Here is a 25,958-nt window from a genome sequence, read left to right as displayed (position 1 = left end):
TTGAGAAGTCGGTCAGAGGCCCTGCCCCTCCCTGTCCAGTACTGGGCCAGGATCTTGCCTGACTGATGATGCCCCGCACAGGTCCCAGGCCTGGGGCACTCCGAAAGACAAGCAAACGCCCATGCAGAACTCGCCGGCAGTACCCACACTCAGAGGGCCCCGGCCGCCCAGGCACCGCGCAGGCCGCCGCCCCTGCCCTGACCTGATCTCCTCGTTGATGGCGTCCAGCTGCTCCTGCAGCATCATGGCCAGCGTCTGGGCGTCTGAGTGGCTGCTGGGGGAGACGGCATCCATGGAACGCAGAAGACCCCCCTGCAAGTCCTCGTCAGAGATCTCAGGGTCACTCTCAAATGCAGCGGTGGCTGTGGGGACCAGCACCCCAGGCAGTGGAGACGGCTCCCAGTCCTTGGCAGAGAAGGCAGGCAGCGGATGAGTAATAAGACACACCGGAGGGCTAAGGGGCAGGACCCTCCCCACCTACACCGGCAGCACTGGCACCTTCTGGGAGCTCGTTACAAATGCAAAATCACAGGCCCCGTTCCACACCTACTGATTCAGACTCTGCCTTTTAACAAGCTCCCTGGGTAACTGACTTGTGCGTTCAAGTCTAATGAATACTTCTCTAACTCAAGGAGCCAGATAGCCAAATGGTGAGGAACAGATTCCTGGGACTGCCTTGCTTTGAATCCCAGGCTCCATCAAATACCAGCTGAGCAGCCGTGGGAGAGTTGTTCCAGCTCTGTGCCTCAGTTTCTTCGTCTGTGAAATGGGAATAGTGGCAGTACCTACCTCATAGGTAGCTATGAGGACTTAATTAGGAAACGCATGCAAGGCACTTAGCACAGTGCCTGGAAGCAAGAAAGCACTATATAAAGGGGATCCATGTCTACCAATACAAAAGATGACCAGATGTAGGAAACAAAAAACAGCCGAGCAGGCTGGACTGTCTTGTGTTGCACAGTTTCAGCACATGGCAGGACCTTCTGGTCAACCCTGAGGGGAAGCAGTTTCTCAGAAATCATTCTACAAACCCCTCTGGCAGACACAGGCCCAGAAGAGGAAAGAGCGCAGAACTGGACTGGGAGAGCGAGAAGAGCAGGGAAAGGACAGGAAAGAGCCCACCTCTAGCCCCACCCTCCGTAACCCACATCCCCAAGTTCCTCTTGGGGCTCTTTTCCAGCCCCTGTAGCCTTTAGACTGAGCTCCCGGGCAGCTCTTGTATTCTTATCAAAAGAAAGAGGAAAGGGGAGAGGGGAGAGAGAAAAAGAGGTGACTTCAGACTTCGACTCCGCCATCAGACCAGGGGTTCCCTCGTTCTCTGCCTAAATCTTCTAGTGCCCTAGAAAATGCAGAGGCCCTGGGCTCAAGACAGAGCGTGGTTAACAATTACAGGGCGAGGAAGGAATCAGACTTCTCCCCGGAAGACTGAAGTCGGTCCTTTTCTGCCTCTAATCTTTCCTGTTCCCTAACAATCTCCCTAGGCAGACTCCACGTGAACTCACAGCTGCTTCTCAGAAAACTTTTAAGTGCCATCCCAAGGGCCAGTTAACCTGTCATCCCTCCCTCATCTCCCCCATAAACCACAGCGTTTGTTCCAGAAAGCTGGCCAATTCCACCTTGCCCCTGCATCCCCCGCCCTGACCACCAGAAACACGTGGCTGCACACCCAGGCACACCCGCACACGCTCCAGCGGGGCCTCAGGGACTGGCTGGCTACCCGCCAGCCCCTACTTCTTGCCCACGGGGAGGCGGAGGAGAAGCAGGGAGCAGCTGTTGGCTGGTGATGGCCCCAACCCCAGGGCTGCAGCTGTCACTGACACGGGGGAGGGCGGGGGGAGGACTTGCGCCACACACCAGCCGTCTGTGAAACTGGAGCCAGGCACGGGGCTGAACTGACCTCAAACTCCCCAGGGGAGACCCGTCCGTATTCAGCCCTCCGCCCCCTCACCTTGGCAGGCTCTTCCCGCAGTGCTGGGTAGCAACGATGCAGACCTTGAGGTGCGTGGGTGCTGGTGCTCAGGGAGAACCCCACATCCGCTGCACTGACTACGTGTGTCCTTGAGTGGGAGGGGAGAAAAGACCAGCCCTGAGGACCGAGAGCCCTGGCTTATACCTATTGGGCCCAAGGAGTTAAGAGATCTTTAGCTTGGAGAGGAGAAATCCTAGCAGGACACAAGCTTTTCTAAGTGATTTAAGGGCTGCCATGTGAGCAAGAGATTAGGTTTATTCTCTGGTGCTCCAGGGATCAGAATGATCCCGGGGAGAAAGTTTTAGGGAGGCAGCTTTCCATTTAACACATGAAGCACCTTCAAATGGCAGGAGTTGGCTTATAATGCAACTGGTGGCTTTAAGAAAGCTGAGCTCCCCATCAAAGAGGTATTCAGACAGGCTCCCTGGCCATCTGACAAGAATGGTGCGGGGAGGGTGTGTGCAGCCCTGAAGGAGGTTGGGAGGGATGGTCTCTAAAGGTCCTTTTAACTTTGAGGGTCCAGTTTCTTGGTCTTCTCCCCCAGACCAGATTCTCTGGTCTCCCTAGAATCTGGACTGAATCCCTGGCCAGAGTTCAACCCAGGCACACTCTATACCTAGGAAGCTTCCAGAGGTCCTGACGCTGTAAGAGAAAGCACGTGGACTGCCCCAAGGGTCTATCCATCCCAACCCTGAACTTTCAGGACCACAGCAATGATCCTATAGACTATCTGCAAGCCTCCTCTACTGTTTTTCCTTCCCTGTGCCTTCCCAGGTTAGTGTGAACTTGAGGAAGCCCACAGCAAAGGGACAGGGTGAGCCCATGACAAATCACACAAGGCCTCTGTAGGACGAGGGGAGTTTCTGCTTAGCCTCCTCTTCTCCCCGGCAGCTCAGTCCCGGTTCCATGATGGGGCCACTGCTTCCATAGCAAAAGCCAAGAATTCCCAACCATTACGGAAAGCAAGCAGTGGCAAAGAGCTCGGTGTACTCTGGGCCATGTCTTATTAACTGGGGAGGCTGGTCTCTGCTGAACCACCTACTGGAAGGAAGAAAGTAGGAGGAATTCCAATTACCATTTTCTGTCTCTATTCCCTGTGTCTCTCCATGCTCTTATATAACAATTCCTAGTAAACTCAAAGGTGACACTTAAGTCTCTACCACCCCAAAAGCCCCACAGCTTCTCTTCTTCAAACTCCACATCCTTCTCCCTAATTTAAGCCCTACCCCTCCGCACATACACTTACACACACTCCCTTTAGCCTCAATTCAAGGAAGCCGATGCCCTGCTTCTCTGACATAGCAGAAGGACGACCAGAGGGAACCTTACGAGTTCTGACCAAAGAGACTTTGGCTGGGATGGAAAACATCCAGGAGCCATGAGCCTTGAGTGGCATCATCCACTTCGGTCTTCTGGACTGTCGCCCTGCCTCTCTGGGCAGAGAACTGAGGGGAGGCTTGAGGTCTGAGTTCAATGCCAGTTGCTTCAAAAATATAAAGAAAAGGCCAGAAGTTCTCTAAAACATAGGCCTAATTCAAGCATTAGGTAGAAGGCTCCGCTCACCATCTCTTGAAATGTTTTCAGGAAAAGACGCCTTAACAGTATGAGTAACAAGGCATCTCAACCCCCAACAGTGAGGACGTTCTTAACGTCTCATTTCAATCTCTCCTGCTGCCTTTCTGCTTACTGCCTGCTCCCTGAACCTAGGCGGTCCTCGAATTTCAGAGATCCTCCAGAGCCCCAGAGATGGTGTCTCAAAAGAACCAGAATGATTAGACACTCTTCTGTGAGCAGGGCCGGCGGGACACAGGTGAGCATGTAACTCAGCAGACCCCTCTCAAGGACGAGCCCTCTGTCAAGGAAGCAGGAATCACAGCCTGTGCTCCATGGCACTCGGGAAGGAACATCCCGTGCTTTACCTGCCTCTCAGCATCCATCAGGGGACAGGTGCTCCCTTCTTAACTGCCCAAGCGAGCTGGATGACTTTACCAAGGTCTCTAAGCTTCAGCATCCCACTCTGAATAGGAGAAAGACCCTGAGGTCCTAGGTGGTCTTTTGGTGGGAGGAAGTCTCCTTCCTCAGGGTCCATCCAGGTCCATCCAGGACCCCATCCCAGCGTGCCTAGCCTCCTGCGCTCCAGTACCTGGAGTGGATGCCGTCCACGAACGGCCCTCCTCGACCTTTCAGCTGGTCCACCTCTTGGCGCAGCTTCTCAATCTCTTCAGACAGGCGCCCCTGTGCCAGGCAGACCCAGGGTGGAGGTCGGGGTGAGGGAGGGGAAGAGAGGGGAGAAGAGGACAAAGAGGACAGCAGAGTTGGGGAGGAGCAAAAGAATGCACTGCAAAGTCCAAAGCCAGGGGCCCGAGATCAACCCCACAGATGACACCAAGAGAAGAGGTCCAATTGGAAAGTGAGCAGAAGGGTGGTTAGGGCAGGGCCAGAAGAAGGGTCTGTCTGGAAGGACTCTACCAGACGGGCCTGCCGAGCCCTCACTACCACACAGACGCGTGGCAAACAAGGCTGGGCAGCAGAGGGGCCCCGTGAACTCCGAACCTCACAGACATTGCTGGGGCAGAGGCTGGGGCTTATCCTCCCCAAGTCACTGGACTCTTGCCTCACCAGGTATGAGGCCTCACCAAACCCCTTTGCTGGGTCCTTCCCCGGGCCCTGCCCCTCAGCTACCCGCTCTGCCCTATGCTTAGGGCTTAGTTTCTGCGTTGCAGGCAGGTGGCGATGTATCTACTGTGACGTGAGGTATGTGCCTGGACAATCAACTGCCCGGGACGGTGCTGGCTATCGGAGACGCTGCATGAAACGGGGCGTGCTCTTTCCTCGCAGCGCGTTCAGCACCCCAGGCTAGCAGGGCTGGCCAGCAGCGGGGTACCTTGTGGTGGTGCTGCTCTTCAATCTGCCGCTGGGAGCTCTCCAGCTCCTGGATCAACGTGTTCTGGGGGAGAACAGCTGTGAGCCAAGAACACCGCCCGCCCGACTCCTCTGCTCCAGCTCAGGCCGCCCCATCCCGTCCCAGCACTACCTGCCCTCCGGCCTGCTTCCCCGGCCCCACCTTCCCTTGCCGGCTGCCCCACCCACAGCCCAGGCTGCTCCTCCCGCCCCACAGTCCCGCCTCGCCCCGCCCACGCCCCAGCCCCGCCCCCACGCCGACTCTCCTCTCACATCCCAACCCGACTCCACCCACACCGCCGCCGGCCCCGCCCCCTCCCACCAGCTCCGCCCCTCCTGGCAGCCCCGCCCAGGAGCCCGACCACCCACCGCACCTTCTCCTCCAGGGCTGCCATGCGCTCCTTTAGGTGGAGCTGCAGGCGCTCGTTGGACTCGCTAAGCAGCCGGTCCACGGTGTCCGACAGCCGCTTGTTGTGGTCCTCGTTCATCTTCTCCCGCTGGCGCACCTGCAGAGCCAGCCCACCTCGCACCAGGCCACCCCAGGGCCATCTCCCACAGTCCAAGGGAGCCACCCATTCCTGCTGTGGTTCCATCCCATTCGCCTGTCCCCTTCTCATCCTCGAGGTGGGGGGCCCTCTCTTCAGCTCTCCTGACCATCTCCTCCCACCTCTTTGTGGCTCTGTCTCTGTCCCTAGCCAGGTCCTTCCCCAGCTCCTCCTCCTTTCCTTGTCCAGAGACCATCCTGGGATGCCTGCCCTGAGGCAGAGAGAGGGGCCTGAGAGTCCAGCCTGGTGCCCTCACCCTAGCCAGCTCCTGGTTCTTCTCCTCCAGCTGGCCCTCCAGCTGCCGCAGGTGCTCCTCAATGTTGCCGTGTCGTTCTTCAGCCTGGAGGCAGGAATGGGTCAGTGCAGTCTGTAGGTCATCCGCCTTCCTGCTCAGGCCATGTATCCTATGCACCTAGGTGCCAGGGTGGTCTTTGGGGATCAGGGCCTCAGGGACCAAGGAAGCCAAACCCTCCACCTACCATCTTGGAGCAGAACTGCCACCACCATTGGCTTTCTTCCCAAGTACCCCAACCCCTGCCAGGTTTCCCAGCCTCTCCCACCCCCCTATACCCCTTCCTTCCTGCCCAGGGCTAGCTAGCCTTGAAACATCCCAGAGTTGGTACCTCTAGACACTGTAAATTCTCCCCACACTTCCTGGAAAAAAACTGCACTTGAAAGCATGAATTACTATAAATTTGCTCTATGCTTCCAGATAGATGGAATTGCACTTAGGAACATGGACCCAAACCAGACCTCCTGGGTTCAAATCCTGACTCCATCCCTTCCTCACTGTGTGACCTGAGGCAAGTTACTGAACCTCTGCAAGCCTTTGTCTCCTCAACTGTAAGAAGAGCACCCATGCCCACTGCGAGGACTAACCCACGGCAAACACTTAGGGCACAGCAAGCACTCAGCGAATGCTAGCCACGGTGATCACCTCTGCTGTGAAACCTGCCCAGGTAGACAGGTCTCCCCTTCTGTTCATGACAGAGACAGAGACAGAGACCCCGCTCCACTGTCTCCTCTGACAAGATATTCCCGACCATTGTATATCTCACAGTCAGGAAATCCCTCCTCGAAGCCCTTCTACTATGACTCCCTTGACCGTCAGTCCACTTCAGCCCACTCCTTCTTGTCAGTTCTGGGAGATGCTAAACTTGACTGCTCAGCGTTCCACACATAACGTCTTCTGCTTCACTTTAAGCTCAGCTCTTCATTCCTAGGGGCCTGAAAAGCCTTAGAGGCCACCAAGCCCAACCTCATCATCCTAGAGACAATGACACAGATATCCAGTTAGGGAGGGAGTGACTTTTCCTAGGTCACAGAGCCAGTCAGTAGCAGGCACAAAGTTGGTCCTGAGTCTACCAAAGTATACCCAGGCTGCAGGTTCCACCCCCAGATCCCCCACCAGGGTGCCACACTGGCACAGACCCTGTTCTCCAGAGGTTCTGGGGCCTGATGGTTACTAAATGTTGGTTTCCTTCTATCCATCGCTTGAGGGAGTAGCTATGATGATCCCATGAAAGCCCCGACCCACTGCAAACACTCCTAAATTCTCTTGATAAACCAACACATGTCGATGTCCATGCATTTACAAAGTTCTTCCAGACCTAGGATATTTTCAGCCTGCACACCTCCATAAAGTTAACTATCTGTTGGATAAAATTATATTCCCTTTTATTTGTCCAAAAGCTACAGCCTTCAAACAGCCAGGGGTGGTCCCTAGATATAGAATGCTTCAGTTTGACAAAACAAAACAAAACAAAACAAAACAAAAATTATGCTCGACCTAAACACTCACCCCCTTCAAGGATATATAAACTTGGATCACATCTCCTCTCAGATTTCACCTTTCCAGAATTAAAAGTCTTAATTTCTCCACTCCAGACACAAACAAAAGGCCATTTTAACCACAAGGGTTATTTTTAAATGATAATCAAAATACTTCGCCCCACGTAATTTCTTCTACTTCTTGAAAGTACTTGCACATCCCTTCTTCTGGGACTGTCACAGCCCTGTGCGGCGATGAGGGCAGGGATAACTCTCCCATCTGACACACGACAAAGTGTGTTTCCCAGAGTCGTGCAGGGAAAAGCAGTTTCCTGGCTCCCAGCCCAGTGTGCCTCCCAGTCTCTACTCACTGCCTGGCTTCAGAGGAGCGTGGGAAACGGGGAACAGAGGCAGATTCCCAGGTCCCTGGCCTACTTGCCTTGGTGAGAGCTGCAATTCTCTGGGCCAGCTCGGCCTCCACCTCCGGCAACGTCTCGGCCTTGCGCATAGTCTGCTGCAGTTTCTGCTCTGCCACCTCCAGCAGCTCCTGGAGGTGTCTCGCTTTCTCCTCACACTAGCAGAGTGGGGGCGGGGAGGAGAGTCAAGAGGGAGCCCTGAAGCCTCCCCCATCCCTGCCCCAGCCTCAGCAGAGTAAAGGTGACAGGTCAGAAGCAGCGAGGGGGCAATCTTGGTTCTTGGCTGCCCAAGACACCTGACTTTCCCTTTCCCAAGGTGACCCTGCCAGCACCTCAAGGTCTTCTGGGCCAAGGGAGGGCTCCAGCATGATCATCCGGACCTCCAGGGTCAAGCACCACGCCCCCCACCCCATGTGCAGGAGTTACCTGGCGGTGCAGGGACTCCTTATTGGCCAGCTCATTCTCTAGTTTGTCATTGAGGTCATGGATGGATGTGGCCTCACGCTGAGCAGCCAGGTAGCGCTTCTCCAGGGTGGTGATTCGCTCTTCCATGTCCTCCTTCTGGGCCAGAGCCTGGGCAGGAGAGGACAGGATGGGAGGGAAGGTCATCAGCTTCTCCCTACCACGATCCTGTCTGCACCTCCCCACCCACACCTGGCTGGCTGTCTCCCCTCCATATCGCCCTGTCAGTTTCTGACCTTCACCCACCCTTCCCACCACTCCTCCCCACACTGGGGCCCCACCAAGTGTTCGGTCTTACACTCTCCAGCCGTTGCCTGGCTCCCCCTTTACACCTGGGACACCCAGCAACACCAAATGCCTTCACCCAGAAAGAGAGGGTCTGGCCCAGGCCCTTGCTCACCTCCCGGAGGTCCCGCTGATGCTTGCTGCTCAGTTCCTCTGACTTGATGAGGTCCCGGCGGGCTGTGCCCAGATCCTCCTCAAGTTCAGCCACGGTCGCTGTCAGGGTGACCAGTCGGTCCCGGGCCTGGCTCAGCTCACAGCTCTGCTTCTCCAGAAGCTCCTGCAGCTCCTCTACCTGGCCCATGCCGTCCTCCAGAGACAGTGAGCCATCAGTCAGTCATCAGAGCCCAGGGCACCCCACTCCCCTGCCCTGCCCTGGGGAGGCGGGAAGACGGACAGCACAACCACAGCAGGTCACAGCCCGGCCCCCAGTTGCAGAGCACTCCCCTCCTTCCTCTGGGCTTCACGAGCTGGCTCCAGGCAATGACCAAACACCCTTGTTATCTCTTGAAAAACAACCATTTCTAGTTTCCCTGCTACCTCAGCCTCTTGAAACCTAGAAAGGGGCATGACTAGGGGAACAGAGGCTCAGAAAGGGCAGTGGTCTTGCCCGAGATGGACACATGAGTTAGAGGGCACCTAACAATCGCAGTGGACAAACACATTACGTGCTTAGCAGCGTACGTGTTAGGCACTAAAACAAAAATCTATAGATTTCTTTATAGATGGGGCAGGGGAGAGAAGGAAGAAGAGAAATGGCAGTATTAGGGAAAGCCCCAGATTCAATTCAAGCAGTTGCTCTACTGAACGAAGGCAGGGCAGGACCCCCACCTTCTGTCTAGGGTAAGATGCCTCCTGCTAGGCAGCTCCCATGACTCACCTTCCACAGGCATTTCGGATCCAGCTCCACAGTCCCCTCCTCTTCTGCCACTCCATCCCGAACCCCTGCCCCCTGCTGCAGGGCCGACACCTGCAGGGCACAGTTCCCAGGACAGTGAGTCAAAGAGAAGAGAACCTCCTACATATTCCAGACCCTTCCAAGCCCCCACCTCCCCGAGAGAGATGCCTCGCTTTGGCTAACAGTTTCCAGCCAAGACAGAGGGGAGAAATCTGATGAGTAACAGAGTCAGGGAAAGGGTTAAGCCAGCCTTGGCTTTCAGGAGCTAGAGTCTAGAGATGGGGGTTGGGCAGCCAGTTTACCTGCTGATGGGCACCTGCCAGCTGCTCTTCCAAGGTGGTAACTCTCTCCAGGGCTGCCCGAAGACGCTCTCGCACCTGCCCAAGGTAAGGGGAGATGGAGAAAGAAATAGGGACCCCGCTGGCCTGAGGCCGGAGACGCCTGGGCACAAGGCAAACTTCTGAGAGGGGATCTAACGGGAGGGGCTGAAAATTAGATCAATGGTAGGCGGGAGCCAGCTGTGACGTTAGAGGGCTGTTTCCCCTGAACACGGGATACAGAAATCACAGAGAAGGGATGTTCAGAGGCTCCAGGGAAGCCTGGCTAGATGCAGGGCTGGGGAAGCTGTGGGCCAGCCTGGGTACCTTCTCATCCAGGGCCTTGTGGTGTTCAAACAGCGACTTGAGAGCCTTCAGCACCTCCACCTCACTAGAAACCCCCGAAGGAGACTGAGCCTGACGCTTCACCACAGTCATCCTCAGTGACCGCTCATGGCGGGACACCAGGCACTCCAGATGTTCCAGAAGCAGCTGGCAGAGAGAGAGAAGGGGGAGGGGTGAGAGGAAGGGCTGTGCCCCAGGGGCTGTAAACAGGGTCCAGCGATCACCCAGCAGATGTGAGTACAGCCATGTGGACCACTGTCAGAATGTTGAAATGCTTTCAGGTGGGTAGACAGCTACTGCCCGAGTTGAATACCTGCCCCAGGCTAGCTGCCCTGGCCTCTCTCCCAGGGCCCCGCACTTCCCATGACCCCCCCAACTACAGGTGAAAAGTCTAGCACTGATGGTTGAATAAAATGACCATCACCCCAGAACATCACGCAGGAAAAGGTTAGGAAGGGACTGGGGCCCTCCCTGTTGGCCATGGGGACTGTTGGCCCTGGCCATGGCCCTGGCCATGCCTGCTCCCTTGGTCAAGGGGTTCACTCCCCAGCCCCCCCGAACACACACACAAACACACACCAGGTCACTCCACTTACCCTTGTGTTATTCCGCTCTGCTTTCAGCTCTGATATCTCTTCCTCCCTCTCTAGAAGCTGCTCTCGACACATACTCAGCTCCCGGGTTAAGGTGGCAAATTCCTGAAAACCCCCAAGGCCCGTCAGTGCTCGAGGGTCCACCACCTAAGCAGTACCCTGCACGCCCAAGTCAGCGGTGGCATCCTCACCCATCCCTTACTTCCACCAACCGGCCCCAGAAAAATCCCTTTCCGTCCACACTGCTAGCATGTGCTTCTCCAGAGGGGAAGCATTCCAGGCACGTGCTGGAATGCAAGGGCACACAGTTAGACGTAAGAGTGGGGAAGTCGCCAAGTCTGCTCTGCAGCCCCTTCCCCCTCCGGCCACCAGTATAACCTGAGTCTGTCCTCCCTCCCATTTTGTATTTCTGTCTCCCCAGAAACTCAATGACATTTCTCCATAGAAGTGGATGGAGGGGAGTTTCATTTCTGGCTTGGCATTAGTAAGGTCCAGAGATTGATGGATATTAGAGAAGGAAGAGAAGGAGGCTTAGAAGTGAGTGTCCTGGAGAGCTCTCTTCCACCACCTCCCCAGGGCTCTGCAGGTTGCAGGTAGTTGGAGAAATAAGGTGATTGAAGGATCCACCTTCCTGGGAACAAGGGAGCATGAAGACCTGCCCCATCGGCAGTGTGGCTTCAGCCCTGGTTCACTGCATCCTGGGGCCTGATGCCAGGACACTTGTCCTGGCTTTATAGAATACCCCTGCTCCAAACATCCCTTCAAGGGGCCCCGTTCCCATACTGTCAGGCCCAGACACCCTCAGAGACCTTTCCAGCCCGCCCTCCTCCATCAGGACAAGCATACAGGGTGACAGGCTGACCCTACAGATCCAACCCCATCATATCTATTTATTGAATTAGACATCACCTAATTTCAGAAAAGGTTTAGGTAAGTGGTCCAAACTGTGGATGCCCAGTGTCTGGGAGTGACCGAGTAGTGGCCACAGCCCCATCCTAACCTGGGGCCTCTCTCACGTACCAAGGACGCATCACTGAAGGAAGAATTCCAAAGCAATCCCCTCTTATCTCTCCAAAGGGGACAAGAAGGGCTGTGGGAAGGAGACAAGGGACACAGGATGCCAGAGCCTGAGAAGCCTCAGACCTCTGACTGTGTTTGTGATTACTGCTTTCCTGCCAAGGCCATGGCCAAAGGTGGTCAAGCAACTCACGGCCTGGAGGCCAAACCCGGCCCCAGTGCCGCTTCCCTACTCAGCTCACACACGTGAACACACACACACGCACGTTTGTACCTCGACACGGGACTCGATGGCACTCCCCCACCCTATACCACGACACCACCATCAAAGGTCTGGCACTCTCTCCTCCCCTGTCCTCAGGCTCAGCTGCCGCCTGGTCTGCCCACCCCAGGATGCCTCCCCCTTTCCTCCCCAACTCTGACCCCTCTGACACGGCGCTGCCAGGGTCCCCTCCCCGAAGCACAATGTTGGCTACGCCATCACATGTAAACGTATCCTGCTTTTCAAGCTTCTCTTTCATGGTTCCTTTCCGACACCTGAAGACCTGGTCAACGCGGGTCACCTGCTGTTTCAGTCACTAGTAAGCTTCTTAATTCCACACCTTTGCACAAAGGGCTCCCGCCCCCGAGAAAACCCAGTCCCCTGTCCCCGCCTGATGAAATCACGCCCATCTTTCAAAGCCCATCGCAGAGGGCCTGCTTCCTTGGGACCTTCCAGACTTCCCAGCGGGAGGCTCGCTCTCTCTCCTCTGAAAGCTGTTTGGAGCAGCGGTTAAGAACACCAGTTTGGGAGCCCATCGCTTAACCACAAACACTGGGCGCACCTACCGTGCGTCAGGTGCCGTGCTGGTCACTGGAGACACAGTAACAAGAAAGGCATGACCCTTGCCCTCACAGAGCTCCCAGTGCGGGGCTAAGCTCTGCCCCATGACCTGTGTGACCTTGGACAAGAAATCTAGCCTTTTGAACCTCTAATCTTAAAGACAGACGTACAGTCCTCCCTCAAGGGCGGCCACGAGGACCAATGAGCTGGCAGCTACTTTAACAGTGAACACTGTTTTAACAGCCCTTTTGGGAGCCTCCCTTCCTCCACACTCTCTTCCAGGCCTGTGAGTTGTCGTCTGTCTCCTTCCCGGTGTGTGAACTCCCCAGGGGCAGGGACTGGCTCTTTCATCCCAGGGCTTGGTCAGGGCCCAAAACACAGTGCGGTAGGACGGGGCCACATCCCACCCCAATTCCTGTCTGTAAAGCATCATGAGACTCTGCCCCCTTCCCCCAAACACTTCTGAGCCCTGGGTAGGAAACCCGCCCACCGTGGTCCTTCTCCCCACGTGTGGGGGGAGGGCCTGGAGCCGAGTCCTGCATGGTCTGGCCCCAGGGCTGCCTCCCCCAGTGATGGTGACACTAGCACCAGCCTCACAGCGGTGAGAACTCAGGGAGGTAAATCCCAGACAGAGCGCTCAGCACGCAGGAGACACCCAGCGAATGGTGACTGTTACTGCCGGTGGTGGCGCTGACTGCGGAGAATGAGACAGGTGTCACAGCTCTGCCCGTAATTTTCCATGTGATGCCTCTTGTTTTTTTTTTTTTCATCTGTGCAGTGAGAGGTGGACTAGATTATCTCTGAGTCTTCTCCCGGCTCCACTCTCTGTGGCTCCTCACCCACGACATCCAAGAATAGGGCACCAGTGAGGAGCCGCCAGGGCGGAGATGTCTTTCCAGTCTCGGGTGCCACCTGCTGGCCCAGTGGGCTCACTGCAGTTGGCCACTAAGGCTGGATTACATCCCTACACCAAAGTCCATCCTTTTCTCCAGGTGAAGCCAGTACCAGGTGGAGGCGTTTGGGAACGACAAGGAAAGGTTTCATGAAGCGAGGTGAAGGAGAGGAAATTCTCTGCGAATCCCATTTGTCGATATGCCAACAGATGCAGAGAGCTGAGGGCCTAGAGGGTGCCAGGTGGGTGAGGGAAGGGGAGGGTGGTATGGACCATCGGGCCTTACCTGGGGGAGGGCAGAGTTAAGGTGGCGCTGGAGCTGGTCCCGCTCATGCAGGGCATCCTGAAGCCGGCTCTGTGTCACCGCCAAAGTCTCTTGACTCTCCCGAAGGGATTCCAGCAGTTTCTCCCGCTCATCCAGCATGTTTACCATCAGCTGCTCAAAGTTGGCGTCAGTATCGGTGCCATGGGGAGGCCCCAGGGGGTCCCCCTCGTTGATTGTGGGCATCACTTCACACATGGTGGGGGTAGGCAGGGCCTTCTCAGAGTCAGGGGACAGGGGAGGGGTTCACAGGGTTGGCACCTCCAAGGGGACCCAGCGCATGGGTCTCAGAGCAGGCAGTGCCAGATGAGGGAACAGGTGGGCAGGGGCTTTGCCTGTGGCATCAGTTGCTCTTGGTCTGAAAGGGGCCTGGTGCCCAGAGCGCCCCTGTGGAATGGAGCTGGAGGGCCTGGCTTAACCTCTCGGGGCTGGGGCTGGGGGCCCTGTGTCCCCAGACAAGCAGGCAGCAGCTGAGTGTGGCCATGACAGGCAGGGAGAGCAGGGCTGGAAGTGGGCCCTTCGCTTAGACTGAGCACTGGAGCCTGGCAGAGTCCCAGCTGGGTCCAGCGACAACCATTGTTTCTGGAGGGCAGGGGTCTGTGGGAGAAGAGAGTGCTGTGAGGACCAGATGAGCAGGAGGTGGGTGAGGGGAGAGGAGGCAGGGACCTGGATCAGAACGGGGTGGGGGGTTGGCGTACGCCCCTTCTCTGGGCTTAACTCACTCAAGACGGTGCCTTCCTTGGTTCTCCCAAGAAAGACACATGCCCACTGCTGTAGCCTCTGTCTCCCGCTTCCCCCACCCTCAGCTGTCAGAGGTGCAGCCGCAGTGGAGTGGTTCCTCCACCCACGTGGCTTGCTGGCCAAATATAGAAATGATTCAGTAAGCAGCCAGGGAGCAGCCAGAGGCTGCCCAGAGTCCTCCTGAGACCTGGGGCTGGGAGAGTGGGAGGAGTGGACACAGGGTCTCCGACCCTTCCCCTCCCTCATAGCCTTCTCCTCCACATCCAGGCCAAGGCAAGCACAGACGGGGTTAAGGGGCTCTTAGTGGGCATGAGTCCCTTGCAGGCCGGACTACTTGGGTCACAGGAAACAGGGCCAGAGTAGCTCCTACTGGCAGAGGAGCAGGTCAGGGCTTTCTGCACATCCTTTAGGGGGAAGGCTCTGGCTCAAATCACCCCCAACCCCTGAAACCGGGCAGACAGTGCCTTCCATTCTGAATTCATGACCTGCCAGCTCTGGGCTGGAGCAGGGACCGAATGATGTGAAGGAACCCAGGGGTGATGTGGGGGTGGGGAAGTCACTCTCCTAGGGCAGAGCTGCCGTACGGGGGTCCCCTGCTCGTGGCGGGGAATCTTCTCCCTCCGCGTAACTGACCAGAGCGGGCACTGCCAGAAGGCACCCGCTAAGGTGGGCAGCATGAGCACAGCCTGGCAGTAACGCCGGGAGCCTGGCACAGGGAAGCCTGGTGGTCGCAGCAAAGGAAGGCGAACTGAGGAAGGCAGCACACAGCTGGGAATTTCTCTGCCTGCCGTCGGCTCGGCTTCCAACCTCCCTGCTCACTGCTGGAAGCCAACACCTGAATCGGTTTTCGGATGGAGCTGTCTTCAGAACCCCTGTTGCATCAGAATGAGAGGTGAGGCACCCAGCACAGTGACGGGCACACGGGAGATGCCCCATAAACGGTGCTTCCCTTTCTTCCCCACCCTCTCCCCACTTGGGAGACACAGGGACAGCTTCTTGTCCACCTCTCAGGTGGCAGACTGGGCCACAAGCATATTGGGAGGGGCAGGGAGAGAAGAGGTGGCATCTGGATCCAGTGTGAGTTGGGAAGTCACACCCGGGCAGCCCTTCACCTGTGGCAGGCTGAACTCAGCAGGGGAACCAAAAAAGAGCCAGGCCTCTTCTACCTGAAGCCACCTGTCATCCCCTCATTCCCCCACCCCCAGAAATGGGGTCAGCCAGAGTGAGGCTGGGGAGGAATGGGGGGTGGGCCTGGATCAAAGTTAGAGCACCGGGCCGAGAGCCCCCAGCTCACAGCCACAGCCATTCCCAGAGGAGGGGCCAGCAGGTCAGGCGGCACGGGGACACGCCCACACTCGCACACTCACACCCGCACATGTGCACGGGCAGACACAGGGACAAGGAGACTTGGGATATACACATGTCCCCGGTCACAGAGACTGGACAAAACTGACGCAGGGATCCTTGCCCCAAGCGGGACAGCCACTGTGGAGGGCAGGGTCCCAAGAGGTGAAAAGTAGCACTCTGGTCTGCACCCTGCCCACCCCAACATCCCTGCCCCACAGAGCAGCTGGGAGCAGATGGGAGGGGCTGCTACCCCAGTCTGGCCAGAGCTGCCATCTCACTGATGAGCAATTCCTCTGATTCTCCCACCAGCTGTGCCCAGGCCCCTTCACCTGACAAGTTCCAACCTGTGAGGCTGAAAGGCCTCACTGGCCCCACCAGACCTCTCCAAGTTATCAACAGCCAGGCCCTCATCCCTTCCCATGCCCCCATCCCCAAGAAGAAATGAGAAAGCAGAAGAGAAGGCCCTTCTGGGGAAGGGGCCCCCTGTGGCAGAGGCTGTCCTTGGGAGAAGGGTAGAGTGTGCTCAGGAGCTCACGGACCCAGTCCAGCCCACCTCCAGGCAGTGCAGCAGAAGAGGGAGCCCAGAGCTGGGACTTCTAACCAGCTGGGTGACCTCGGGCTTGTCATGACCTACTGAAGCCTCTGCTTTAAGACAGAACGCACGACCCTTGTTGAGCCCACCTCAGAAGGATGAGATCGTGAGTAAACACAGCTTGGAAAAGCAGAAAGCACCCCACGACTGTAGGGGAGTATGAATTCCCTCAGCAGCGGGCAAAGGCGGGCCTCTGGGTGGGGTTTTAACGGCTCCTTACAGGAAAGGGGTTGGGACCTCAGGCTACCCACGGTGATGTGCTGCCTATTTGGTCCAACCAATCCTCCCGGTCATTCTGGCAACTGAGAAACTGGCTTCGGTTCCAGCCCTTTCCCAGACTCCCTGCAAACCAGGAGCCAGGTAGCCAATCCACTTTTCCCTGGAGAAATGGCATCACATAAAACGTGCAGACAAGGTGAGCCCAGAGGGAGACGCCACGCAGACGCCCCTGAGATGACTGTCTGGGACCTCGTGCCCCTGGCCCTGCCACCTGCACCAGCACAGTGAGCAGAAGGGAGCCTGAGGACAACCATGTCGGGTGTCTGGCTCCTCCTGGCTCCCCGACCGTCTTTAAATAGCGCAATTACCATCTCAGCCTAACAGAAGCCTCTTCAACTCCTGCACAATTTCTAAGTGACACTCACAGGTCTGGATTCAGAGGCGAAAGCTACCAGCCCCAAAGCATACACTTGCCAGGGGCCCTGCCGGGGAGGAGTGTGGGCAGGCTGTGAACAACACAAGAGGGCTCCGGAGGGAGCTGATGCGAGTGTGGGTGTGTGGAGGGAGGGGTCGGATGTAAACCAGGCCTCTGGCTTATAAACACATTAGAGGCAGATTCTGAGGCCTCGGGCTTCGCAAAAGGCACCTCCAACTTGTCCTAACAAACAAGAGGGATGGGCACTTGGGTCTGATGCTCTGGCCGGCCACACACACACAGGCTGGCTCCCCACTGCCCCACCAGATGGCAGGCCCCACCACGGTGACAGAGCTCAGCCAGGGCAAAGCTGCCGGCTCCCGGAGGCCAAAAGGCTGTGTGGGCCACAAGCCAGGCAAAGAGGGAGCCCCACGGCGAGAGGCCCTTCAGGGTAAAGAGACGGAGGAGGAGGCTCAGACACCCACTCAACCGGAGGGAAGGTAAAGGTCTGAGGGGGTGGGGAGGCAGGTGGTCACCTGGGAAGACAGTAACAGTTTTAAGGGCAGCTATGATTCGTTCAGCATTTACCATGTGCCAGACACTGAGCTGCCAGTCGACATGTTAACTTCCTCTCATCCTCACAATTCCTGGGCAAGAAAGACACAATCCTTCTCCCCATTTCACAGACTTAAGAATCGGGACTCAGAGTCACATAACCAAGTCTACACAGCTAGAAAGATCAAGAGTTAGGAATTCCAGTCAGTCTGAGTCCAGAGAGGGGCAGGGGATGGAGGAAGAGGGAGTGGACACGTCTCCTTCAGGCATCATTTTCTTCCAAGGAGCCAAGGCACTCGGGCCCCAACACTTCTCGCCCTCATCCAGGGTGATGGCAGCCCGGGGTCGCGCACCTTGGCCCTCCTGGACCGATTCTGCTCTAGCCCTGGGAAGGCCCCTGCACGGCAGGCATCGTGGTCACGAGGCACCCACTTACCCATGGGAACTGATCCATCTCCAAGACCTCATCCATCACCTGCTCAGATCTCTCCCCTCCTCCCTCTAGCCAGCTCCACCTGAATTGTAAGGAGACTCGCTGGGTTCCCCACACCACACCACACTCCCACTGCCACAGGAATGACAGAAACACATTCCCCTGAGCCCTCAGCTCCTCTCACCTTGTGGGGTTTTCAAGTACCATCTTCCTAGTGGGATGAAGTCTAGCTCCCCACCTCTCTCTCCCTCAAACCCAGAAGCCTCTCCTCCTCCCTCATTCCTCTCCCTGTCCAGCTCAACACCCCAGGAAGCTTTGCCCTCACTCATGCCCTCCTCCTAAAGCCCAGGTGGTCCCCCCCACCCGCTGCTCCCTGGCCTCGCTCACTGTCACACTCCCGGGGTCCACCCATTTACTGCTCAGAGTTTCTAGCAGCTCACCTGGACTGCCTCAGTCTCTTTCCGTGTTAGTCTAAGGAACTTCTGGTCACACTTCTAAGCTCATCTTAAACGCCGCTTCCTTGATGGAGCCTTTCCTGATTCCCCCACAGGTGAGACTGACACTTCCACTGACCCAGCACAACCTTTCCCTCTGTTTGTGACCCAGCATCTCATCTGAAGACTCCAGGGTAAGAACGAAATGCTAATCATCTCTGGATGCTCCAGCACTTAGCAGGGTCCCAACATACAAGGAGCTGAATGGGTACGTGTGACAGACTTTAGGGAAGTCCATCTCTGACTGACTTTACAGAAGCGGATCTCTAAAATAGGAAGAAAACAAAACTGACTCGAGGCCTGGGAATAAGCTCATTTGTCTTGCCCTTGGACAACTGAAAGCATCCTGACAGCCAGACGGGGACCACTCCTGCCTTGAAAGGCAGACTCTGGAGCAGCTTGATGGGACTGAATGCTGGCTCCTCCGCTGACCACGCATGTGACTCTGGAAAGACACCTAAACTCTCTGAGCCTCAGTTCCTCATCTGTGAAATGGGGATAATGATAATACTCACCTCAGACAGCGGATGTGAGGATGGCTAGAGTCAACACATGCAAAGTGCTGACATGAGTGTCCAGCGAACACGCAGCACGTGTTAACTCTGAGCACCCCAGGCTCCTGAAGGACCTCAAGGCTGGGCCCACTCCAAGTGCAATAAGAAAATGGAAAACCTTTACTGCTGGCCACAGAGTCCTTCAAAAGTACCCAGTTGTCTGGGCCCCTAAAAGACCAGTGGCAAGACTCTGTCTCTCTGGGCTTCAAGTTCTCAAATCTGGAAAACGAAGGTCATAAGACACAACACCCACTCCAGTGACCTCATGGTTTGTCATGAGGGTCAAGGGAGGCAAGAGACATGTAACTGTTCTGAGAAGCATAAAACGCTACCCGAGCACAGGTTGGCACCGACTGCCAGCTCAGACGCTCAACTTCCGAACGTCGGCACCTTCAGGCAGATGCTGGAAGACAGATGTCCACCTGACAGGCTCCTCCGGGCCCGTATCTGTGGATTCCATCTCTGATCTCTGCAGCTGCTCCCCAGGAGTTTTATGAGCCACCTCTTGCCGAGACATGACCTATCATTTGGGTGAGCATACAATTTACTGTCCAAACCAAGATGGTATGGAATGGAAGCACGGTTACCAACCACACCAGGACACAGGTATAAAGCACAGCTGCCCAGGACCTGGCCATACGGTCACTCTCATCCTCACCACCCAGGAGGGCCGATGTCAAAGGCTAGTGGGGAAAGGAAGATTGCGAGTCTCTGTGCACCCCCCCAAAACTTCCTCTTCTAAAATAACCAAAATTACAGCCATCACAACTACCCCTTTGGGTTAAGGCAGGGACCTGCAAACTGGGCTTCAAGACGCAGCACCTTGAGTGGCAGCCTGGGACCTAAAAAGGGCAAAGAGGTGAGACAGTGCAAAGGGCTCTGAACGCTCTTTCCTTTCTTTCATCTCACCAACTTCAAATCTGTCAACCTTACTGGACATCTGATTAAGATTTCATTTGTATAAAAGAGTTTCCAGTCTAAAAAGCATTTAGAAGCTCCCCAGTAGGCATTGTCTACAGAGGCCTCTGCGAAAATAAACCCATGTTCTCTAGAGGGGCAGCACGTCAATGCAACAGAGCAAAACAAACACCTGGGAGGGCCACACAGGTGACACTGAGGACCCACCAGCTATTTCCCACGTTCTAAATGTCTAAGAGACATCATTTACTTACAAAAGCTAAAGACTGCACCACTGAACAGGGCGCATGGCTTTGGCCGAACTGACATCATGAGTACAATAACCCCAGCCATCCTCTGCTGATCACAGCCACTGATAAACACTTCCATATGTCCTCCAGTAATGCTTGCACAAGAAGAAACAAAGTAATAAGTGTGGTGTATTTAGAGACTAAAAATCTTCCCAACTAGAGGTCTGTGTGGAAGCAATGTGGGTCCTCTGGTGTCGAAAAAAAGTTGCTCAGAAGTTTTTGCACCAGTAGATCAGCCCATCAGACTAGGGAGCTATTAGGCAGCAGAAAACAGAAGTGCTCGAGAGTAATCAGGAACACCATGGAGGGGTGCCGTCAGGTGCTGGGGTGTGAAAGGTCCAGAGCGCACAGAGCTGCCCAGAGAAATGCAGGCACCATGAAAAGTCTGCACGTGTACATGGTCACAAATGCGCGTAGGGGTGAGTGTGGTTGTGAGAGAGAGAGAATATGTCGGGGGGTGTATTCATGCAACAGAATGTGTAAGTGGACAGGCATGAGAACTCGTGGTGTGGATGTGTAATCATGAAAGTGTGTGTGTGTCAGAGTATACTCATGATAACGGGGGCCTGAGTGTGGGTGCCCGAGAGAGTGTGCGTGGGTATGGATAACAGCGAGGCTGCATGGGGATGCGTGTGGTTCCGAGTGTATGTCAGGGCTCACTATGCTATGACTGTGGTCCTGAGAATGCATGTGTGTCTGTGCAGCCATGAGAGTGAGCACACGTGGTTACACAGGCACTGGCATATGGGGAGTCATGAAATCACCTACGTTCACAAGAGCACTTGGGTGCTGTGAGAACTCTGCCTGCATGAGGGATCATGAAAGCATACTGCTGGTCATGAAAGAGCGTGAGCGCACGTGTGGTCCTGAACTTCTGTGAGAATGTGTGAGAGGGAAAGGAGGGAAGGATGGGGATGATAATGAACGAATGGAAATTCCACCTGTTCCAGGTGATTTGCCCCAAACAAGGGCCAAAAGTTCGGGGTACTCCACAACTGGTCTGGTGCGAGTTGAGGTCAAGGAACCAGGCCCAACCCCTCCTTCTACTCATCACCACCCATCAGGGCCGCACTGCAGAGTCTCCCGAGCCCAGGGCTCCATGTGCATTAGAGATGGCAGTGGTCACAGCCTAAACGCATACCACACCTCCCATGGGACGGTCCAGGCCAGGCCCTCCTCTTGGCAGCTCCCCTCTAAGCCAAACACAGGAAAGCCCTCTTCTGTGGTAGTTGTTGAGAATGTCTACTATCCAGCACCCCTGCTCCCCACTACCCCCACCGGGAAATGCAGATTCCTACTTGAAAGGTTCTTTGAGGTCCTGAAGGCCAACCTCCCACCCTGGGTGGGAGCTCCTTCCACAGCATCCCTGAGCGCTCAGTCTTTACTTGATCACCTTCAGGAACAAGGAGCTCACTACTGAATGAGGAAGCCCTCATTGTCCTAAGGGAGTTTTTTCTTAAATTGAATGGAAACCTATCTCTCCTTTAAAATGACAGTTATCCTGGTGGAGGGTATAGCTCAAGTGGTAGAGCATATACTTAGCATGCACAAGGTCGTGGGTTCAATCCCCAGCACCTCCTCTAAAAATAAACAAGCCTAATTACCTCCCTCCCACCAAAATAAAACAATTAAATAATACAATAAAAAGTAAAATGACAGTTATCTACCTGAAGACAGTGGCCACGAAGTCACATCAGACATGCATTTAATTTGTGAGAATTCAACTCCACTGGCTGGGCAAAGTGAGCGACAGAGGCCTCCAAATGCAAACCAACTATTTCCTCTGACACTTAACTACAAAAGTACACTGCACTCCTTTAAATCACTGTATACATTATGTATTTTTATAATTACTATATAATGTATACCGTATCTGTATGTTACTATTATTATTCAGAATTATAAACCTAAACCCACATACCATGCTTCACAGATTTGGGGATTCTTACTTTACCGCCTACAGAATCTAATACCCCTCACTGATAGAACACCACTGTATTGAGTCCCCAGAGGATCCCCTGCTTCTGTTCAAATATTTCTAGTTGCAAGGAGGCCCTGCTTCACTGAACCCAGGGAATGCAAAGACAGACAGACCTCTTCAATTTAATTCAACAATTACTATGAGTAGATTTCCTATTCTCTTATAGATTACTTACTGAGCTAAGAATTGTTAGGGATACAAAAGGCAAGTATGACCTCAACCCTTAAGAAGTTCACAGTCTACTTGAGAAAACAGAAGATATACAAGTAATCATCTGAGAGCAGTAACAGAGTGGCACGTGACCAAATACTCAGTCCCTGGCCCAGCCCGGGGGTCAGTCCCGGGCACCAACTGGAGTGTGACCAATTAAATTAACCGGTGGCAGTTTCTCCTCCAGCTCTTTCAGAATGAAACAGCCCCAGCCAAGGTCTTTCAGCCCTTGACCGACAGGCAAGAAGCTGCTCTGGGCTAGAACTGACTTGACCTGGGGGAAGAGAAGATATTTGAGGGAGGTGGTAGTGGGGTGCAGCTCCTAAGCTCTCTGAAAGCAGAGGAATGAGCTGGGCGGTGATCATGCTTTCTGTGTGACTGGTAAGCCAGAGGCCAGGAGATGAGAGGGGAGTCCTCAGGCTCCGCCCGGCCTGGAGTCTCACACCATCCTGGCTCAGAGCCCTTCCCCCAGTGCTATTTCCCCATGACATTCTCAGTTACCAAAGGTCCCTCCCAGTTCATTGAAGGCTGAGGGTCCCCTAGAAGCAGCCCCTCTCAGAGTCGACCCAGCGCCAGCATCCCTCTGAGTACTTTTCACTCCGCTGTCCATCCCAAGTGTCACCCTCCTGGAAGCCAGCACCCTCTGCCCTCCAGAGCTAATTATAGCTCAGTGAGCTAGCAGACCAGAGAGGGGACATATGGTAACTTCATGTGGCTGCTACACACACACATGCCTCTCCCTCTGAGCCCACTCCCTCCCCTCCACTTCTCCCAGTTCCCTACCTGGGACCTAGATTCTGAGGCAGCCTTCACCCTCTTAGTGCCCCCTGCTCCATACTACCTCCTCCTCTCCAGCACGCACACCACACACAACTCCAGACTGCTCAGAAAGCATACCTTGTTTCTACAGCAACCCATCCAAGGGCCTAAACCCCAAAGGAGGGTATCCTGGCATAAAAAGACCTCGCTGTCTCCCTCAGTATCCTAAAGCTCTGTTGGCTCCCAGCTCCCCGGCCCTGCTGAGCCTTCACCGCCGCCTCACTACCATGCAGCTTCCTCCTCCTTTCCCCTGGTCTCCTCTCCCCTGCTATCCTCAGAGACTCTGCAAGGACCTACAGGCAATCCTTGACAACTCTTTCCAACGCTAAGATTTCAGCCACTAACGCAGAGAGGAGACCCAGGAGCCTGGCTGCCTGCCCTGCCCTGCCCCTCCAATCTCTCTCTACCACCCAGCTGCCAGACCTCATACATGCCACGGTTCTGGCATCATGATACGCTCAGTAGCCACTGGATACCACATGACATGCCCAGATACCACTGGATGAGATTTCCTTCCACATCCCCTCTCCCCTCACTCTCCTATCTTCCAGAGATGGTGTCTCCATGGTGCGGGGTGTCTAGTGCATTCTTGGCCCCCGATAATCATTGTGCCACTCATCATCTCAATATTTTGAGATACCACTTATCCCAGGCAAACTCCTCAGGCCTCAGGACAAAGTCCTAGCAAATAGCCAAAGGAAGTCATTCAAGTTGTTCCTTTTCCGAAGGCAGCTTCCCTTGGGACTGCCTGTCCAATTAACAGTGGTAGGGGGTGGGTGGGCTGGAACCAGTGCAGACAGCCGTTTGAGAGCAAGTGGCCATGGCTCTGTCTTTTTCTAATCCAACAGCAATGTAACAAAACTGAGGCAGGTGGCGGGGAGCTGTTAACAGAGGGCCTACTGTGTGCATTTTTCAGGTGCTCCGTGGCCCTAAGTTGCCTTCAGAACACTTACCACCTAGCATGGTGTCTGGCACATAGTAGGTGCCCAATAAATGTTTGCTGGATGTGAACGAAGTACCAGGTACCAGTACCAGCTGGAAAGACTGAGGGAAGAGCCTGAAACCTGGCCACTGGAGGGGCCCCTGACACTCCCACCAGGAGGGAATCTCCAGGCTAAGCAGAGCCTCCTCCTTAAAGAACAGCAGCCAATTCCCCTGTCCCTTTACAGCATACCTCTCCTCAAAGGTGACATTAGCACTTAGTGGCACCTTGTCCTCAATCCCTCCTTCTCAAAACAAACAAACAAAAATAACAGCCACACCAACCTTTCCAAGTCCTCCAACCAGACCTCTCTCTCCCTCCCCACCACCAAACTGTATTGGAAAACATCCCTACTGCGTGGTCGAAAGTCAACTCCTCACTCCCCTCCTCCCAGTTCGGGAATCTCGATCCCAGCCCTCCTTTCCGGTTGCGCCCACCTTTACCCCTACTCTCAACAGATCGGCCGCTCCTTCCACTCCACCGCCCTGGCACTGCGGAGATCGGGGCATCTGTGGCACAGCCTGAGACTGGCAGTTCACGGAATGGAGAGCTAGCGATATTAAGACCGGGTGATGTGAGCAACGCGGGAAGGGTTAAGACCCCCGGGGAGCGCGAAGACCTCGGCACCTCTTGTGCCCAAGGAGCGGAGCTGGCCCAGGCACTTCTTTTCCGACTCTCCTGAAGGGGAACTAGGGGCGCAGTCCATCCGGTTCCCACCAGGAGACTTGCCAACTCAGGCCCCCTCCCAGCATCGGAGCTGAGGACGAACTCCACGCCCTCCCCGCAAATCGGGCATTCCCCCCGCCCCCCACCCCGGCCACTCTCACCCACAAGGGCACAGTGCGCTGCAAAGGCTGGTGAGGGGCGGCAGAGGGGACTGTATCGATGCCTACGGGAAAGGACACATCGGAGTAAAAAGGTGCCGTTTCCCAAAAAGCGCTAGACTGAGACCCTCTCCCCCCCCCGCCCCGCCCTCCGCAAACTGTGAGGGGGGCTGAAGGTGGGAAAGAGGGGCATCCTTCCCTCAACCCGGGCTCTGGAGCTCACCTGCGGGCAATCGTAGAAGGCCGGGGAGCCCAGCTCGGAGCAGGAGGCCACCCCCGACCGGGGTCGCGGGGTGCGTCTCAAGAAGCAGAGCAGGCGCGGAGGTAGCCGCAGCCTCCACCAGCGCCTAAGCGCCCCGCCTCGGGGCCCCACCCCCACCCCCTCCCGCCGCGGACCGCCCTTGGCCCCACCCCGGGGGCGGGGCCTGGCCAGCTCCCTCGAGGCCACGCCCACGCCCCTCGCACGTAACACGGGAGCCGCGTTGATGAGGCGCGCCATCTTGGTTCAGCCTGGAGAGGCCCGCATGAGGAGCAGCGCTGGGGTTTTACCCAACGCCAGTGAAGTGGCAGAGCCCAGGGGTGCCCTGCTTCCCGTCCCGTGAGGCTCAGCACACGTCCCTTTGAACCCCTTTTGTCTCGAACCACCTGCTCCCTAAATTGGCCTCAGTACTGGCGTTATTGTTGCCAGTGGGCTATCACCTTTCACACTCCTGCGCGCACTTACTACTTTTCTTTTGGTTGCACGCATTTTTTTAAGTGGAGAAACTTAAAATCCAGGTAACATTCCCATAGTGTGTACTTAAGCAAATTGTGTCACTTGCCTGAATTCAAGCATTTGGCTGTGTTAACACTGTTAACTACAAACTGAAACGTTTGTCTTATTATACATAGTATGAACACTCTTAATGCCAAAATTCCTGACAAATTTTAGTTAAATCTCTCCATCTTCCTGAATTGCTCCTTACCCTATCCCCTGTGGCTATTAATGCATCTTCCCATCTGGTTTGTGAAGTTTCATCACAGTGCCTACTC

The 25,958-nt window shown here is 55.4% G+C and overlaps 1 protein-coding gene across 13 annotated transcripts in view; it reads right to left on the bottom strand.

The window, feature by feature from the left end:
• The window catches only part of PPFIA4 (PTPRF interacting protein alpha 4), a 46,526-nt gene extending 21,248 nt beyond the window's left edge, over positions 1-25,278 (bottom strand). For 12 of the 13 annotated variants that reach the window (XR_012063455.1, XR_012063457.1, XR_012063459.1 and 9 more), the window contains exons 1-15: positions 25,150-25,278; positions 13,517-14,149; positions 10,502-10,603; positions 9,888-10,052; positions 9,546-9,620; positions 9,226-9,315; positions 8,464-8,655; positions 8,028-8,174; positions 7,625-7,759; positions 5,672-5,755; positions 5,245-5,376; positions 4,854-4,916; positions 4,113-4,204; positions 1,949-2,057; positions 203-405 (exon numbers count right to left, since the gene is read on the bottom strand). Coding sequence is in view for 9 of the 13 variants with exons in the window: in XM_072948412.1 (XP_072804513.1) it covers positions 203-405; positions 1,949-2,057; positions 4,113-4,204; positions 4,854-4,916; positions 5,245-5,376; positions 5,672-5,755; positions 7,625-7,759; positions 8,028-8,174; positions 8,464-8,655; positions 9,226-9,315; positions 9,546-9,620; positions 9,888-10,052; positions 10,502-10,603; positions 13,517-13,750 (1,823 nt within the window). In the remaining 4 variants the exon portion in view is untranslated. The remainder of the gene's footprint in view (positions 1-202; positions 406-1,948; positions 2,058-4,112; positions 4,205-4,853; positions 4,917-5,244; positions 5,377-5,671; positions 5,756-7,624; positions 7,760-8,027; positions 8,175-8,463; positions 8,656-9,225; positions 9,316-9,545; positions 9,621-9,887; positions 10,053-10,501; positions 10,604-13,516; positions 14,150-25,149) is intronic. The other variant, XR_012063456.1, reaches the window with a different exon arrangement.
• Positions 25,279-25,958: the final 680 nt, after the last annotated feature.

The sequence above is a fragment of the Vicugna pacos genome, chromosome 23 (genome assembly GCF_048564905.1).
Source record: "Vicugna pacos chromosome 23, VicPac4, whole genome shotgun sequence".
NCBI classification, from domain to species: domain Eukaryota; kingdom Metazoa; phylum Chordata; class Mammalia; order Artiodactyla; family Camelidae; genus Vicugna; species Vicugna pacos.
This window is presented reverse-complemented; position numbering and strand designations above follow the sequence as displayed.